At 35.9% G+C, this 14,329-nt stretch overlaps 1 protein-coding gene across 1 annotated transcript; it reads right to left on the bottom strand.

Annotated features, from left to right (window-relative positions):
• Nucleotides 1-550: 550 nt before the first annotated feature.
• Nucleotides 551-13,026, bottom strand: rab38b (RAB38b, member of RAS oncogene family). Its single transcript, XM_052116174.1, has 3 exons — nucleotides 12,760-13,026; nucleotides 4,878-5,158; nucleotides 551-3,375 (listed from the first exon to the last, which is right to left on the bottom strand). The coding sequence occupies exons 1-3, from the start codon at nucleotides 12,968-12,970 to the stop codon at nucleotides 3,223-3,225; spliced, it is 645 nt and encodes a 214-aa protein (XP_051972134.1). The 5' UTR covers nucleotides 12,971-13,026; the 3' UTR covers nucleotides 551-3,222.
• Between the last annotated feature and the right edge of the window lie 1,303 nt (nucleotides 13,027-14,329).

Genomic DNA, 14,329 nt, shown 5'->3' with positions numbered 1-14,329 from the left:
TTTCTTCTGAACGGAACAAGAAATTCATTGACAGCCACATAGGGACATGGGTTATAGAAGAGGGGCAGTTGCTGAACCCATATATCCCAAACATCCCTTATGGCTGCCAGTTAGTCAAGTTCCCTTCTGTGTACTCTTGTCTCGCTGTTGTCAAAGCGTATGACTCGTGGCTGGACATGAAAAGTTTCAATAGACATGGTAGCTGGGAAAATAGCTCTACCAGGCTTTGTGTTCCAAAGGCTACTTGTAGCCTCATCTTTTGATCTGTATACTCCAGCAAGGAGCAGTAGCCCAATATAGCTTTGAAGGAAGATCGTATCAACATCTTTCCACCTGTCACCATAAATGTGGGGGCATTGTTAAATATAATTTTGTGTGTGTGTGTTTGTTTATCATAGAGAATGAGAGAGAGTGTGTGTGTGTGTGTGTGTGAGAGAGAGAGAGAGAGAGAGAGAGAGAGAGAGAGAGAGAGAGTGTGTGTGTTTTGTATTGAGAAACTGCACCTTAGGTACCAAACACATTCAAAGCATGTGGAAAACCTTTGCTCTCAATAACATTTATTACTGGGGTCAATATGACCCCAAACATCACATGTGTGTAGTTATGCCATAGCGGGCATCAGAAACATTATCATTAAGTAAAAAACACATTTCTGAAAAGATCTTATGTAATTAGGACAATTCATGAAATATCAGAAAAAATATGATTTCTTTTTTACTATTTGAAGAGGGTCTGGAGTCACATAGACCCCAAACAGAACATAAGGGTTAAGTCCTTTTTTTCCTAGACATTTTTCTCCTTGCCCAGTAGGGGGTGATGTGCATAATGAATGTGTATCACCAAAAATACAAAAAGAAGAATGTGAAAGTTACTGTGGAGAATTGTAATTTTTGGTTGAACTATTCCTTTAAGGAGCTATTTTTTTTTGTATTAGTCTTCTTGGTGTAGCCTAAGTAGTCAGGTTCATTCAGTGATGTTAAATAATATTTTTCACTTGAATCATACCAGTTAATTTATATGTTATCACATAAAGGAAATTTTTACGTTAACACTATTTTTTTCAGTTTATGTGCTGGATAATGGCACTCCAGCAAGTCTGGTGTTTACCAGCAACCTGTGGTGAACTTGGTAAGTCAAATCCCATTCTTTAGAGATAAGCAGATGCAGCCATGCGGTCAATAATAGGACATGGGGACTGCGGATGAAAATTAGCTTTTGGCTAAATCGGGTACAATACATAAAATGGAAACATTTATGTTAAAAAATTTACATGGTCCCTTTTCAAATAAAGAATTTAATAAATAAAATTAAATATAATAGGACACAAAGGTTCTCAGAATGTAGGTCCTCACCAATGAATGCCTAATGTGGAGTTCTGCCTTAAATAAATGTACTTATCACTCTAAAATCTTTTAAAATATGGAGTGCAACAGTCTGGTACATTAAGCTGTTGCACATATTTGCTGTGTGTTTTATGAGTGAATTCTATTAATTTTGGGCCTTCTTGTTCAGATGTATTTCAGAGGACTGCATTTACAGGAACCTTGTATCTTCATGCACTATAAAAATCAAAACAAAAAAGTATTGCAGGCAGAGCAATACTAAAAGAAAAAAAAAAAAGGAAGCATGCAGTTGTCATGGTGATAACACTAGTGGAATATAGGTGTGAAAATAAGGACAAGTCTGTAATTTGTCTAGCCTTCCCACAGCCCTAGTTATTCCACATGAGAGATCACGTTTATGTTGTTATACAAGCACTAAAACATAATTGGTGATGATAACACTTCTGTTAATAACGCTAATATACAAATATTTTATTCAGTAGGATTATTTAAACTCAACAGCTGCACTAAATGTAGACTTAATACATGCATTTTTAATATACAAATACTGTATTTGACTATAAAACAAAGCATATTTCTGAAGTACAACGGGGAGCATTTGCCACATTCACATTTTTGTAAAAGCATTTGTCAAAATGTTTCTTTTTATAAAACAGAAAACCTAAAAATGTTCGTGCTCTTAAAAGAAACAGCTCATGAAAACACAGCTATACAATACGATACATGATTTTATAACACCTCCCACATACACTAATAAAATCAGGGAATAAAAGCTCTGTTTGCAGCAGGTATGGAGAGATATGAACAGGCATCAGATCAATACACATCATCGCACATTACAGTGTTTGAATAAAGCACATGGCAATGTAGGGAATCATGAGAGATTTATATAATGTCAATGAGTCATACACTGAATCACTGTGAAGGGTAAAGACATGTGAAATGCACAGTAATAGAGGAGTGAGAAAAGGGGATGAAATGGAAAGATGGAGGTAGATAAAGCTTGAGATGTGCACAGAGAGGTGACATAGAAACCACGTGTGTTTTGTGCAAACCTTTATCATGTCTGCCTATCAACAGCCCTCCTAATTATAATGAATATTTTAAGAAAGCTTGATGTTATTTTTCATTTGACTCGGATGGAAATTAAAACACAGAAAACAACTTTATTGACGTTGTACATACTGATAAAATACTTCTTTAGATCCTCTGAAACTATCATCAGCCATCTGTCTGTCTAACAGAAATAAGATGTCATCTCTCACTTAGTGTAGCCAAGCATGCTAGTCCAGAATTCCCCAGACTATTGTTATCCATAAATAACACAAAAAGACTAAAAAAGTGCAGCTTCATAAACAAATACATTAACTCTGTGTGCAAGCTAAAAAGTCGGTAACACTTTACAATAAGGTTCTATTTGTTAACATAAGTTAACAACATTGGTTGACATGAACTAACAATGAACAATACTTATTAAGCATTTATTAATTTTAGTTAATTTTAACATATACTAATAAAAATTTTTTAATCAAAAGTTGTATTTGTTTACATTAGTTAATGCACCACGAACTAACAATGAACCATTGTATTTTTATTAACTAATATAAACAAATCTTAATAAATGCTTTAAGAATTATATTGTTAATTGTTAGTTCATGGTACCCAATGTTAACAAATGGAACCTTTTTGTAAAGTGTTACCAAAAAGCCTGTAGTTTAATGATGTACAAAACTGTTACCAATGGACAGACACATCTCTCTGTTGGTTTCGGCTTATCAACGAATGACCATAATGCTAGCTAGTATCAGAAGGATTGTGATGTGATCCTTTTCAGCCCCAGGGAACACCCCTGCTGCTTCCATAAGCTGTCACCATTTTGTCAGGGTTTGAAACAGGCAGAGCAGGTCATTTCTTTAGTAGAGTTGAGCTGAGGAGAGATGGTGTCCGGAACCACAGATTTGAGGATGTCATGCTCGCTGGCGATTATGTGTTTCACTAGAAAGTTGGATGCTTCATTAATGTTGATGTTTTCCTAAAATTTGAGGAGATAGAAAGAGAGTGAGAACATGCATGAAATGTTTTCCTTATTAAATAGTATGATGAGCCAGACTGATCACACTTGGGAATTCGGAGACAGCGGGTCGAAAGTTCTGCTGCTAAAATCAGTCTAATCTTCCCAAAATTCTAACCACTGCCCCCAGTGGCCAAAGCTGGAATTGTTTTTGACCAGTTTCTGGGTGAATTGTCCATAGAGTGGCACCAAAAGAGAGTTGTATTTTTATGCAACCTCTGAAATTGTTTATATGAATGCCTGGTTTCTACAGGACCCCAACCTGTGTCTCAGAGAATGCTCAGAGTAGCACCAGAGGAAAAGAGCACAAAATGTTTGAATTAATGCAAAAAAGTAAGATGAGGAATGGAACTTGTCAGTAATATAGTAGAAAGGGGTCGATTTCAGGGTACATGAATATTCAGAAGCAGCATGCCGATTTCCTGTGTGATCACTCCTACTACTTGCTAGTGGTTGCAGGTGGTATTAGGGGGAGGGAATTTCTAATTCTAGAGAGCATGTGATTGGACAAAAATATGTGCAGTGCAGCATGAGTCATCAATATTTTTGGTCCGTTTGCACAGAAGAGTAAGGCTGTGCATTTTAAAAGAGTTTATCTGCTAAAAGTTAATTTTGTCAACATTTTGGAGTACATTAGCAAACAGACACATGGATTGAAAGCCACAAAACTCTAATTTAGATTTTGTATGGTGTGTTTAAGGACAAGGTTTCAGATTGTTTGATTTGATCATTTGGAAAGACACTATGTTTGATCTCATCTCCCATTGAACTCGATCTGAGAACAGTAATGAATTATTAAAACCCATGAAAATGGTAATAGACTAAGGTTAATTTAAGACTGCTTGGACTCTTCATTAAGGATAAATGGAGAGAGGTGCTATAAAAAATAAAATAAATAAATAAATAAACCCCTTTGAAACATCTCTATTGTATTTAATGAGCCGCCCTCAGTGTAACAACGGTCCATTCTGTTTTCCTTTCCATGTGAGTGCCAGGTGTAATTAGGATGCAAATATTATACTTATGCTTCAATTAAAAACTAGCTTTAATCAAGAGCTAATGGTTCTAACAATGCTAGTGGTAAATACTCTCCCTATAAGGAACTTAAAGTCATTGCTAAATGAATTAATGCAAATACATTATATTATCCTAAACAGAAATAAAATAAACAAAATACACTAATACAATCATTTAAACCTAGATATATGTGAAATATGCATGATGTATTTTAATTATACTTTTTCCCCTGCTTATAAAAGAATCCTATTCCAATTTCCAATGACCTTTGATACTCACAAAATGTCACTCTGTCACATGATTTTCATTAAGTGCTACATGTTTATAGGTTTATGAGCTCATGAATGGTCATAGTGAATAGTGTTGAATTTGAGGTAATTGTGGACACAAATGCTTCCTGTTAATTGGGTTTCTATGTCTAAAATAATATTTATATTATATCTTACCCGAGCAGATGTCTCAAACCAGCCCAAAAATCCATTCTCCTTGCAGAACTGGTCCATCTTCAGGCTGTTGTTTGTCAGAAAGTCTCTATTTTGGTCACACTTATTGGCAAGGAGCACTGTGGCAATACCCTGGCCATTTGAAAGTATTAATTTTGAGTCCAGATCCTCCTTCCATTTGGAGACTGCCTCGAAAGTTGTAGGCCTGGTAACATCGAAAACAATGAATGCCCCCATGGCCTCTCTATAATAAACTCGCGTCATGTTCCCGAAGCGCTCTTGACCTTCCAATTCAGATAGAGAGAGAAAGAAAAATGGTAAAAATAGTCTGTAGATGTAATACACAAGCCAAATAAAACAGATTAACGGTCCTTGTATGCAAAAGGTGCACAGATGTAGTGAAGTCTACAATGATTAGGCTAAGGAAATTAATAATTTTTTTAACCCTCATGCTTTGAGATTGACTGTTAATCTGTAATAATAACTGTTATTATCTTTGGGGTCGGAGAGACCCCAATGATGTATGTGGAAAATTAATAATAGTTATTTAGAAATTATCCTCTTTTTTCCCCATCATATTCTTTCAATGTTTTCCTCTGACCTAATCAAACCATTTGACAGCTATTGAGGCTTTAAAGTCCCCATGAAGTGCCTTGACAAACTGAAAACATTAAAGGGTCATGGCATGCCTTTTTTTTAATCATTTTAATATGTTCCTTGGGATAATTTTTAGCACAACAAAATCATATATTTGTAAAACAGGATCATTTTCCACCCTCAATCTGACCCTCTGTCACAAACGCTAGGTTTTGGTGCTGCTTCTCCTTTAAGACTTGACAGTAAACGCCTACTATTATGATTGGCTCTCTGCTCTTGACTGACCTGCTCTCTCATTACCATCTCACTGCTCAATGCTACTGGGCGGGGCTAAGGAAGTGATAAGGTAAAGTATTTGTTGATGTGTTGTTGTGGAGGCAGTCAGATGCAAATCTGCCAAAGTCTACCACAGGGTGACATCACAATGTGGAGAAACTAGAGAATGGGTCGTTTTGGCAACTTGGTTTCAACAAATGCTCTTTCTGCGGTGAGGAGGAAGTTTTGAGTTCTGAAACTTACAGTATGTTTTTATAGTACAATGACCCCTTTTATGTTAAAAGATCAGTCAAAATTGGATTCTTCATGTCATGACCGCTTTAATCCATAACTAGCCCACAATGCACACATCACATCGCAGTCTTCGCTTACGACGAGGCTGGAGTCGTTGTGCAAGTTCAATACAGATGAATGAGAAACAAGCAAGTTAATATATTATATCCATTATTGAATCACAACACACTAAGCATAAACTTAGTGTGAACACTTACTCTAGTAGTACATTCCCAGAAACCTCAGGCTATACAAGAAATATAAATAAACTCCAGCAACTGTCCTTGCATCCAGCTACCGTGTTGGCACGTCCAACCCTGAAGTGATCATCCCTATACCCTATTACTTTCGAACACAATTACCCTCCACTGTAAGAGCTTCAGGTGGCTGAAAGGTGATAACGGGCAATCAGAACTCACTTTTTATGTGATTCTTATTGTAAAAAATTTCAAACAGCCCTCCTAAGCGCCCTCTTCTCTCCTCTTATTCTATTGTTTTTGGCATTTCACTTCTGAAGAGATTATGGATTACATTTATGCTGCCTTTATGTGTTTTTGGTTCTGGACCCTGTTGACTTGCATTGTATGGACCTACAGAGCTGGAATATTCCTCTAAAAACCTTAATTTGTGCTCTGCAGACGAAAGAAAGTCATACACATCTGGGATGGCATGAAGGTGAGTAAATAATGAGAGAATTTTCATTTTTAGGTGAACTATCCCTTTCAAATATCACTGTTTAAAAAGTATAGCCACAAGACGTAAAAAATATACCTCTTAACATGATTTTAGTGTGATAAAATCGCTTAATAACCTTTTCTATGTAAAGTTATATCCAGGTTTACAACATTGTTTCCATGACGATGTAATGAGTAAACCCTGTAATCCCGCACAAACATCGATTTAAAAAACGTTAAAAATTATAAGCTTCACATTTCTGCCTTTAAACCCTCTGGAAATTGGTCCCATTAACTTCCACTGTAAGTACCTCACTGTTACCTTGTTTTTTTGCCTTTTTTTAAAAGAAAAGAATGGACGAGTCAAAATACATTTTTGTGGTAATAAACATTATGCCACAAATGCTGTCGATTGAGCTTAACTTGTATTGAACCTGGAATATTCCTTTAACCCACTGTTTTATAACAAAAATAGGCACTATTCAGAAATGTCACGTCAAATTTATTTGTATAGCGCTTTTCACAACACGCATTGTTTCAAAGCAGCTCTACAGGAAATTATGCTATAACAGAAAATGAATGAATATAATGCCAATATTAGTTATTTATGTTTAGAACTATTAGTGGTTCAAATATGTAAACTAAGTGTGTCACCATTCACTTTTAGAGAATGGAACAAATGCAGTGAAAGTGAAAGGTGACGGAGGCTGTCATTCTGCCTAACATCTCCTTTAGTGTTCCATGAAAATCATGACGTTGAGTAAAGGACAGAATTTGTATTTTTTGTTAACTATCCCTTTAAGCAACTCTTGCTTGCATACAAAGATTTTCTCAAGTTCCAAGAAAAAGGCTGTGCCATGATAAACTTAAGATCACATTATAATTAATTTCCTGCATGAGAACACATGACTCTATACAACAAAATTTAAAAAAAAAAATGCACTGTGGATGCATTTTCTCTACACTGTGCATTCTGAGCAGTATCCACAACAAACTTTCCTATGGTTCTTAGTCAATGGAATATGCTTGTTACTGCAGTAGATTTCTCTTACTAATGGCACATTCCATCTGTCTGCTGTTCTCTCTTGTCTGACTCTCAATGCAGCCACTCTTCTGGGCTGGCAGCATTGTACAACTTTCCCTAGGACAGCTGTTTCCCCCACCGGTTTATTCTGTTATTTGTTCAAAATTAGAATCATGCGATGAGTGTTGATTTCGGTGGGGTAGACAGCAGTCTCCTTCACACTTGATAGATTGCAAAACAAGATACGGTGTATTGTTTTTTTTAAATGCATATGGGCTTTTCAGTTATTGCAGTTATAAGTGTTATAAAGTGCAACATTGTGTATAATTACAACTGAAAAATTACAAAGACAATTTTAAGTATTATTATGTTTTAAAAACATTAATCGTAATGCAGAGGTTTCGACCCCAATAATTTACAGACAGACAGTCAGTCAGACAGACAGCATGGAAATACACTCACCTAAAGGATTATTAGGAACACCTGTTCAATTTCTCATTAATGCAATTATCTAATCAACCAATCACATGGTAGTTGCTTCAATGCATTTAGGGGTGTGGTCCTGGTCAAGACAATCTCCTGAACTCCAAACTGAATGTCAGAATGGGAAAGAAAGGTGATTTAAGCAATTTTGAGCGTGGCATGGTTGTTGGTGCCAGACGGGCCGTCTGAGTATTTCACAATCTGCTCAGTTACTGGGATTTTCACGCACAACCATTTCTAGGGTTTACAAAGAATGGTGTGAAAAGGAAAAACATCCAGTATGCGGCAGTCCTGTGGGCGAAAATGCCTTGTTGATGCTAGAGGTCAGAGGAGAATGGGCCGACTGATTCAAGCTGATAGAAGAGCAACTTTGCCTGAAATAACCACTCGTTACAACCGAGGTATGCAGCAAAGCATTTGTGAAGCCACAACACGCACAACCTTGAGGCGGATGGGCTACAACAGCAGAAGACCCCACCGGGTACCACTCATCTCCACTACAAATAGGAAAAAGAGGCTACAATTTGCAAGAGCTCACCAAAATTGGACAGTTGAAGACTGGAAAAATGTTGCCTGGTCTGATGAGTCTCGATTTCTGTTGAGACATTCAGATGGTAGAGTCAGAATTTAGCGTAAACAGAATGAGAACATGGATCCATCATGCCTTGTTACCACTGTGCAGGCTGGTGGTGGTGGTGTAATGGTGTGGGGGATGTTTTCTTGGCACACTTTAGGCCCCTTAGTGCCAATTGGGCATCGTTTAAATGCCACGGCCTACCTGAGCATTGTTTCTGACCATGTCCATCCCTTTATGGCCACCATGTACCCATCCTCTGATGGCTACTTCCAGCAGGATAATGCACCATGTCACAAAGCTCGAATCATTTCAAATTGGTTTCTTGAACATGACAATGAGTTCACTGTACTAAAATGGCCCCCACAGTCACCAGATCTCAACCCAATAGAGCATCTTTGGGATGTGGTGGAACGGGAGCTTCGTGCCCTGGATGTGCATCCCACAAATCTCCATCAACTGCAAGATGCTATCCTATCAATATGGGCCAACATTTCTAAAGAATGCTTTCAGCACCTTGTTGAATCAATGCCACGTAGAATTAAGGCAGTTCTGAAGGCGAAAGGGGGTCAAACACAGTATTAGTATGGTGTTCCTAATAATCCTTTAGGTGAGTGTATATTGCTAGATGCAAATAATCAAATGCAACAAAATATATATGTGTGCAGATTTCGTAAAGCTAACATCACTTGGTAATATGGCTAAGACTAATACGATATTTGAGCCAGGGTTTATTCCATATACTGTACGTTAGAGAGGTAAATTGCAATTCTGCTATTATTAAGATTTTTAAAAAATGGTCATTTAGCTTATTCTGACAATTTTATGTTAATATGTTTTGCATATTGTTGGTCCTATGCAGTTCATGGTAACTGTGATTTGTTTAATAAACTTATGTAGTAATAAATAAGTATTTTGCACTTAAAAATGCTTATTTCAGGTTTGCATAAGATTTTTTGCTGCTGGGTGACTGAAATATAAAGGAGCTGCGCAGAATGCCCATTACTAAAATAGTCACGCTTAGCTTGACAACTTGGCACACTTGTGTGTGCTTTTGGAGAAGAGAAACAAGCTCAATATGTGACGCATTATTAGTACACTAACAAGGAAAGATTAACTCAGCATGTTTCAGTTCTTTAAACTGGATGTCATATGACTTCCTGAAAAGAAATGTAAAGACCATGAGGAGTTTATGACTGGTTTAAGACTACTGAGTCATGTCTGGAGGAGAGTTCAACATAACTACAAGCAGTGGCCAATTCTCAGAGCCAGCAAAGCCTTCCCTGCTGGCATAACATGCCAAATAAATAAATGTTTTTCATCCTTTCATTCTCAATCACCTTATGTATTTTTAATCGCTTTCCACTCTTATTTAATCTACAAACAAATGGAGAAAAACGAAAAGTTTATCCAATCAGAATTTATTCCTTGGAACTTAAAAGCAAAGATCATCCAACTTGAATGGAAAGCAGAATAACCATGCACCCTGATGAAACTAAATTTATTGCAAGCAACATTTAAATAGCAAATATAATTAGATCGATTTTTCTAGGTATTATAGACCTCCTTGGTAGATTCATATGAAAAATTATGATTTTTGAATGTCTGTTCGGGAGACGTTCATTTCACAAAACAGTCGTGCTTCAGTTAAAGGAAGATGAAGAACAAAACCCTTTAAAGGGATAGTAAACCAAAATGTGAAATTTACCCTCATGCTGTTCTAAACCCATCTAACTCCCTTTTGAGGGAGACAAAAGTAAATGTTATGCAGAATGTTTGGGCATTTTCAGTCCCCATTCACTTTCATTGCATGGAAAATGAGCAGCGTCAGCATTTTTCCAAATTTCTCCTCTTGTGGCACTCGGATGAAAAAAGCCCAGGTAAGGAACAACATGAGATGAAGTTTATTTTTTGGGTAAAATGCACCAGTTCAGTTTGGTATATATGTGGGTTTCATGATTACTATTTACCTTTAAGAGATATTGTTACTAAAATAAAACTCTGGTAATTTGGCATTAGTGCACGGTCATCAATAAATATATAAATAAATCTAATGACATAATATGAAAGCATCTTACTCTGTTTGAAGGGGAGCTCAAGTTGCTTCACAAACTATGGTTTTTGCTGAATACTGTGGTCACTGTGGAGACATTTTTAGGGCTGTTACACCCAGTGCTGGGTAGATTACCTCTGATTTGTAATCTGGTACTGATTACTATTTACATGAAAAAATTGCAATCAGTGACGTAATCGCTTCGATTATGTTTTTTAGATAATCTAATCTGATTATTTTTGGAATTACTTTTGGATTACCTCGGACCTAGCTCTTATTTATTTGACGTCATGTGCATTTAAGTAGTATAATCTATACTATTTTGAAATGATGTTGCTTAAAAGCATTTTTAGAAAATGTACTTATTGACTCAAATATGAGAATTGATATTATTTTTGTGTTGTACTCACTATTTGTCTGTTACTGAGTGAAATAATAAAAGGCACTTAAAGGGTCATGGAACACAAAAACACATTTTAACTGATATGTATGTATGTATGTATGTTTTGGCCAAAACAGATGGTGTGAATTATTCTTATTTAAAAGAATGTCTTCCAGGTTTCACCTTTTTTTCAATAATTTGTAAAGATCACTCGATATGATATAGACATAGTATTTCATCAGCAGTGTTTAGTTTTTATATGAGAAGGAATGTTTTTTATATCACTGGTAGGCTGATTTAGAATAATAAAAAAATTGCAATTAGGAGATTAATAAATCATGACCAATTTACCACCATTGCCTGATTAATATGTAACCATGTAATCCAAAAAACGTAACTGTTCTCTGATTGTGTTTTTTAAAATCTAATTTAATCATATAATAAATACTTTTTGTAATCTTTTTATGTAATCTATATCACAAGTAATACGTTATACCCAAAGTAATACCCAACATTTAGATGCATTAATCGCTTGCAAAATGTTTCCCATGCAGATTACTCAACCTAAGCAGAAGACTTTCTCCCAAAGATTTTGTTGTTGTTTTGGGCAGCTGAGAAGTCTGGATGTACCCTTATTTAACCATGGTGTGTTGAAAGTGATTTCGCCACAATGTCATCCCTGTGTTTCATCTCTCAATCTCTCTCACATGAGTCCTTTCCATGCGGGCACGCGGAAAATTAGATCTTAAAGCGTCGCGTCCCTTGCACGTGAGACGTATGATAAACATACACTAGTAGAGGCTTCAGAATAGGGAACATATATTTCTGTTGCAGTACAAGAGTCCCTAACAGTTGTATTTAATTATACCAAACCATAAGAGACTACTTTAATATCGAAACTGAGATGCACTATAAAAATTAATTAATGAAACGGACAGTTCCGATCCTGAATTCTGATTGGATGTTGTAAAATGACTGCAAATGTTGCCTAGCAACAACCAACAGCCTACAGTTAGGAAAATGAACTATATTACTAGGCGGACTAATTGTTTATTCTTATTATTATTAATAATAAATGTAACTACTTATTAAAATGTATTTTATCACGTTGCTGTTATCGCCCTTTTTTAAAGAATCTTCGCATCTTCCTGTGGTACAATCAACACTTGAAAATGTTCCTATGATGGTAACTAGTTTCCGAATGCTGTTAAATCATAATGAATATGACACGTAAAAAACGTAATTAACTTCAAACAAAGACATGCCATTTTTTATTTTTTTTTTACAACAGGTTGATTGTAGTAATAAATACAGCAATAATTTAGTGACAATATTTTAGCAAAAACTATGGAATATTTTCAGAAAGGGAACATTGAGAATGTACCATTATGTTAATCAATCGAATAAAAACAAGTTCGCCACCGTGTCACGTGACAACACGCAGACACAAATACAGGTGTAGGTCAGCTCTTGCATTTCTCTTTATTTTAACAAATGCGCACACATATTGCTCTAATAGGCCTATCTCTCCCCTTCCCCAGTCGCTTACCTGCGATGTCCCACAGCTGCAGCCGGACCGTCTCTGAGTCCCAGTTGAGAACTTTGAGCGCGAAATCCACACCAATGGTCGCTCTGTAATTAGTGGAGTACGTCTGATGAACATACCGCTTGATTAAGCTGGTTTTCCCTACTCCTAAATCACCTATGACAAGGATTTTAAACAAATGCTCTTTTTGATTGCTATGCATCATTGAAGACATGTATGTTCTCCAGAGTTTAACATGTCAGCTAGTCATCTGTCATTGAACTTAAACTGGCACCGCCCAGGGCGTGGGGAAACTTGTGACCAGCTGTCAGACAAGCAGTTTACTCACGAGGAAAAGAACAGTTGTGAAACAAATCTGTCTGTCTGTCTGTCTGTCTGTCTGTCTATCTATCTATCTATCTATCTGTCGCTCTTATCTATCTATCTATCTATCTATCTATCTATCTATCTATCTATCTATCTATCTATCTATCTATCTATCTATCTATCTATCTATCGCTCTTATCTATCTATCTATCTATCTATCTATCTATCTATCTATCTATCTATCTATCTATCTATCTATCTATCTATCTATCTATCTATCTATCTATCTATCTATCACTCTTATATATATCTCTCTTATCTCTCTTATCTATCTATCTATCTATCTATCTATCTATCTATCTATCTATCTATCTATCTATCTATCTATCTATCTATCTATCTATCTATCTATCTATCTATCTATCTATCTATCACTCTATCACTCTTATCTATCTATCTGTCTGTCTGTCTGTCTATCTTTCTATCTGTCTGTCTGTCTTAGTTTATACAGAGAGAGGGTGAATAAAGGACAGAGAGGAGGGGGTTGGTACTGCATTCCACACTTAATCATGAAAACTGTGAAAATAACACAACCATGCAAACTCCAGCCTTAGAGCACACAGTATTTCCAAAGATCTAAATTTGAGATTATCTCTATGTAATTTAAATAAATATTAATAATAATAATAATAAAAACATTGTATTTGAGTTCCCTTTTAATAACACTCAGGTAAAACTGATATTTTTACACACTTTGAAGATAAATAAAAAAGACTTCCACGCCATAAATTAAAACCTGAACAAAATAACAAAAGACTTGTCCACACTATAAATGAAACCTTGAACTTACTCAAAAATTGCAAGCTGCATTTGCTCCACTATCACAAAGCTTAATCCACCATCATATTGAATTAGCACAAACGGTTAGTAGAAAAATACATCACATATCCGGCCCGAAATCTACATTCTATGAACATCTTGTCAGAAAAGGCAAAGAGCGAAAAATGCAAAAGACTTTTAGAAAATGTACAAAAGTTCTTATAAGAACGATAAGCACTTATTTTGCTATTGGCACTGTTCTGCATGCAAACATGTAAACTTGTTACATAACATCTATTCAATAAGAATACTGCACATTGATTAAAAGAATAAAAGTTTGTTGATAGATACAATGTGGACTACAGGAAAATTTGAGCGCTTAAACTTAGATTAGAAGGTAATAAAAAACCTTATATATAATGGGAGAATGGTTTTAGGTGGTTATAGG

Source organism: Xyrauchen texanus, chromosome 43, assembly GCF_025860055.1.
Source record: "Xyrauchen texanus isolate HMW12.3.18 chromosome 43, RBS_HiC_50CHRs, whole genome shotgun sequence".
Taxonomy (NCBI): domain Eukaryota; kingdom Metazoa; phylum Chordata; class Actinopteri; order Cypriniformes; family Catostomidae; genus Xyrauchen; species Xyrauchen texanus.
Note: the sequence above shows the minus strand (reverse complement) of the source record. Positions and strands in the feature narration are given on the sequence as shown.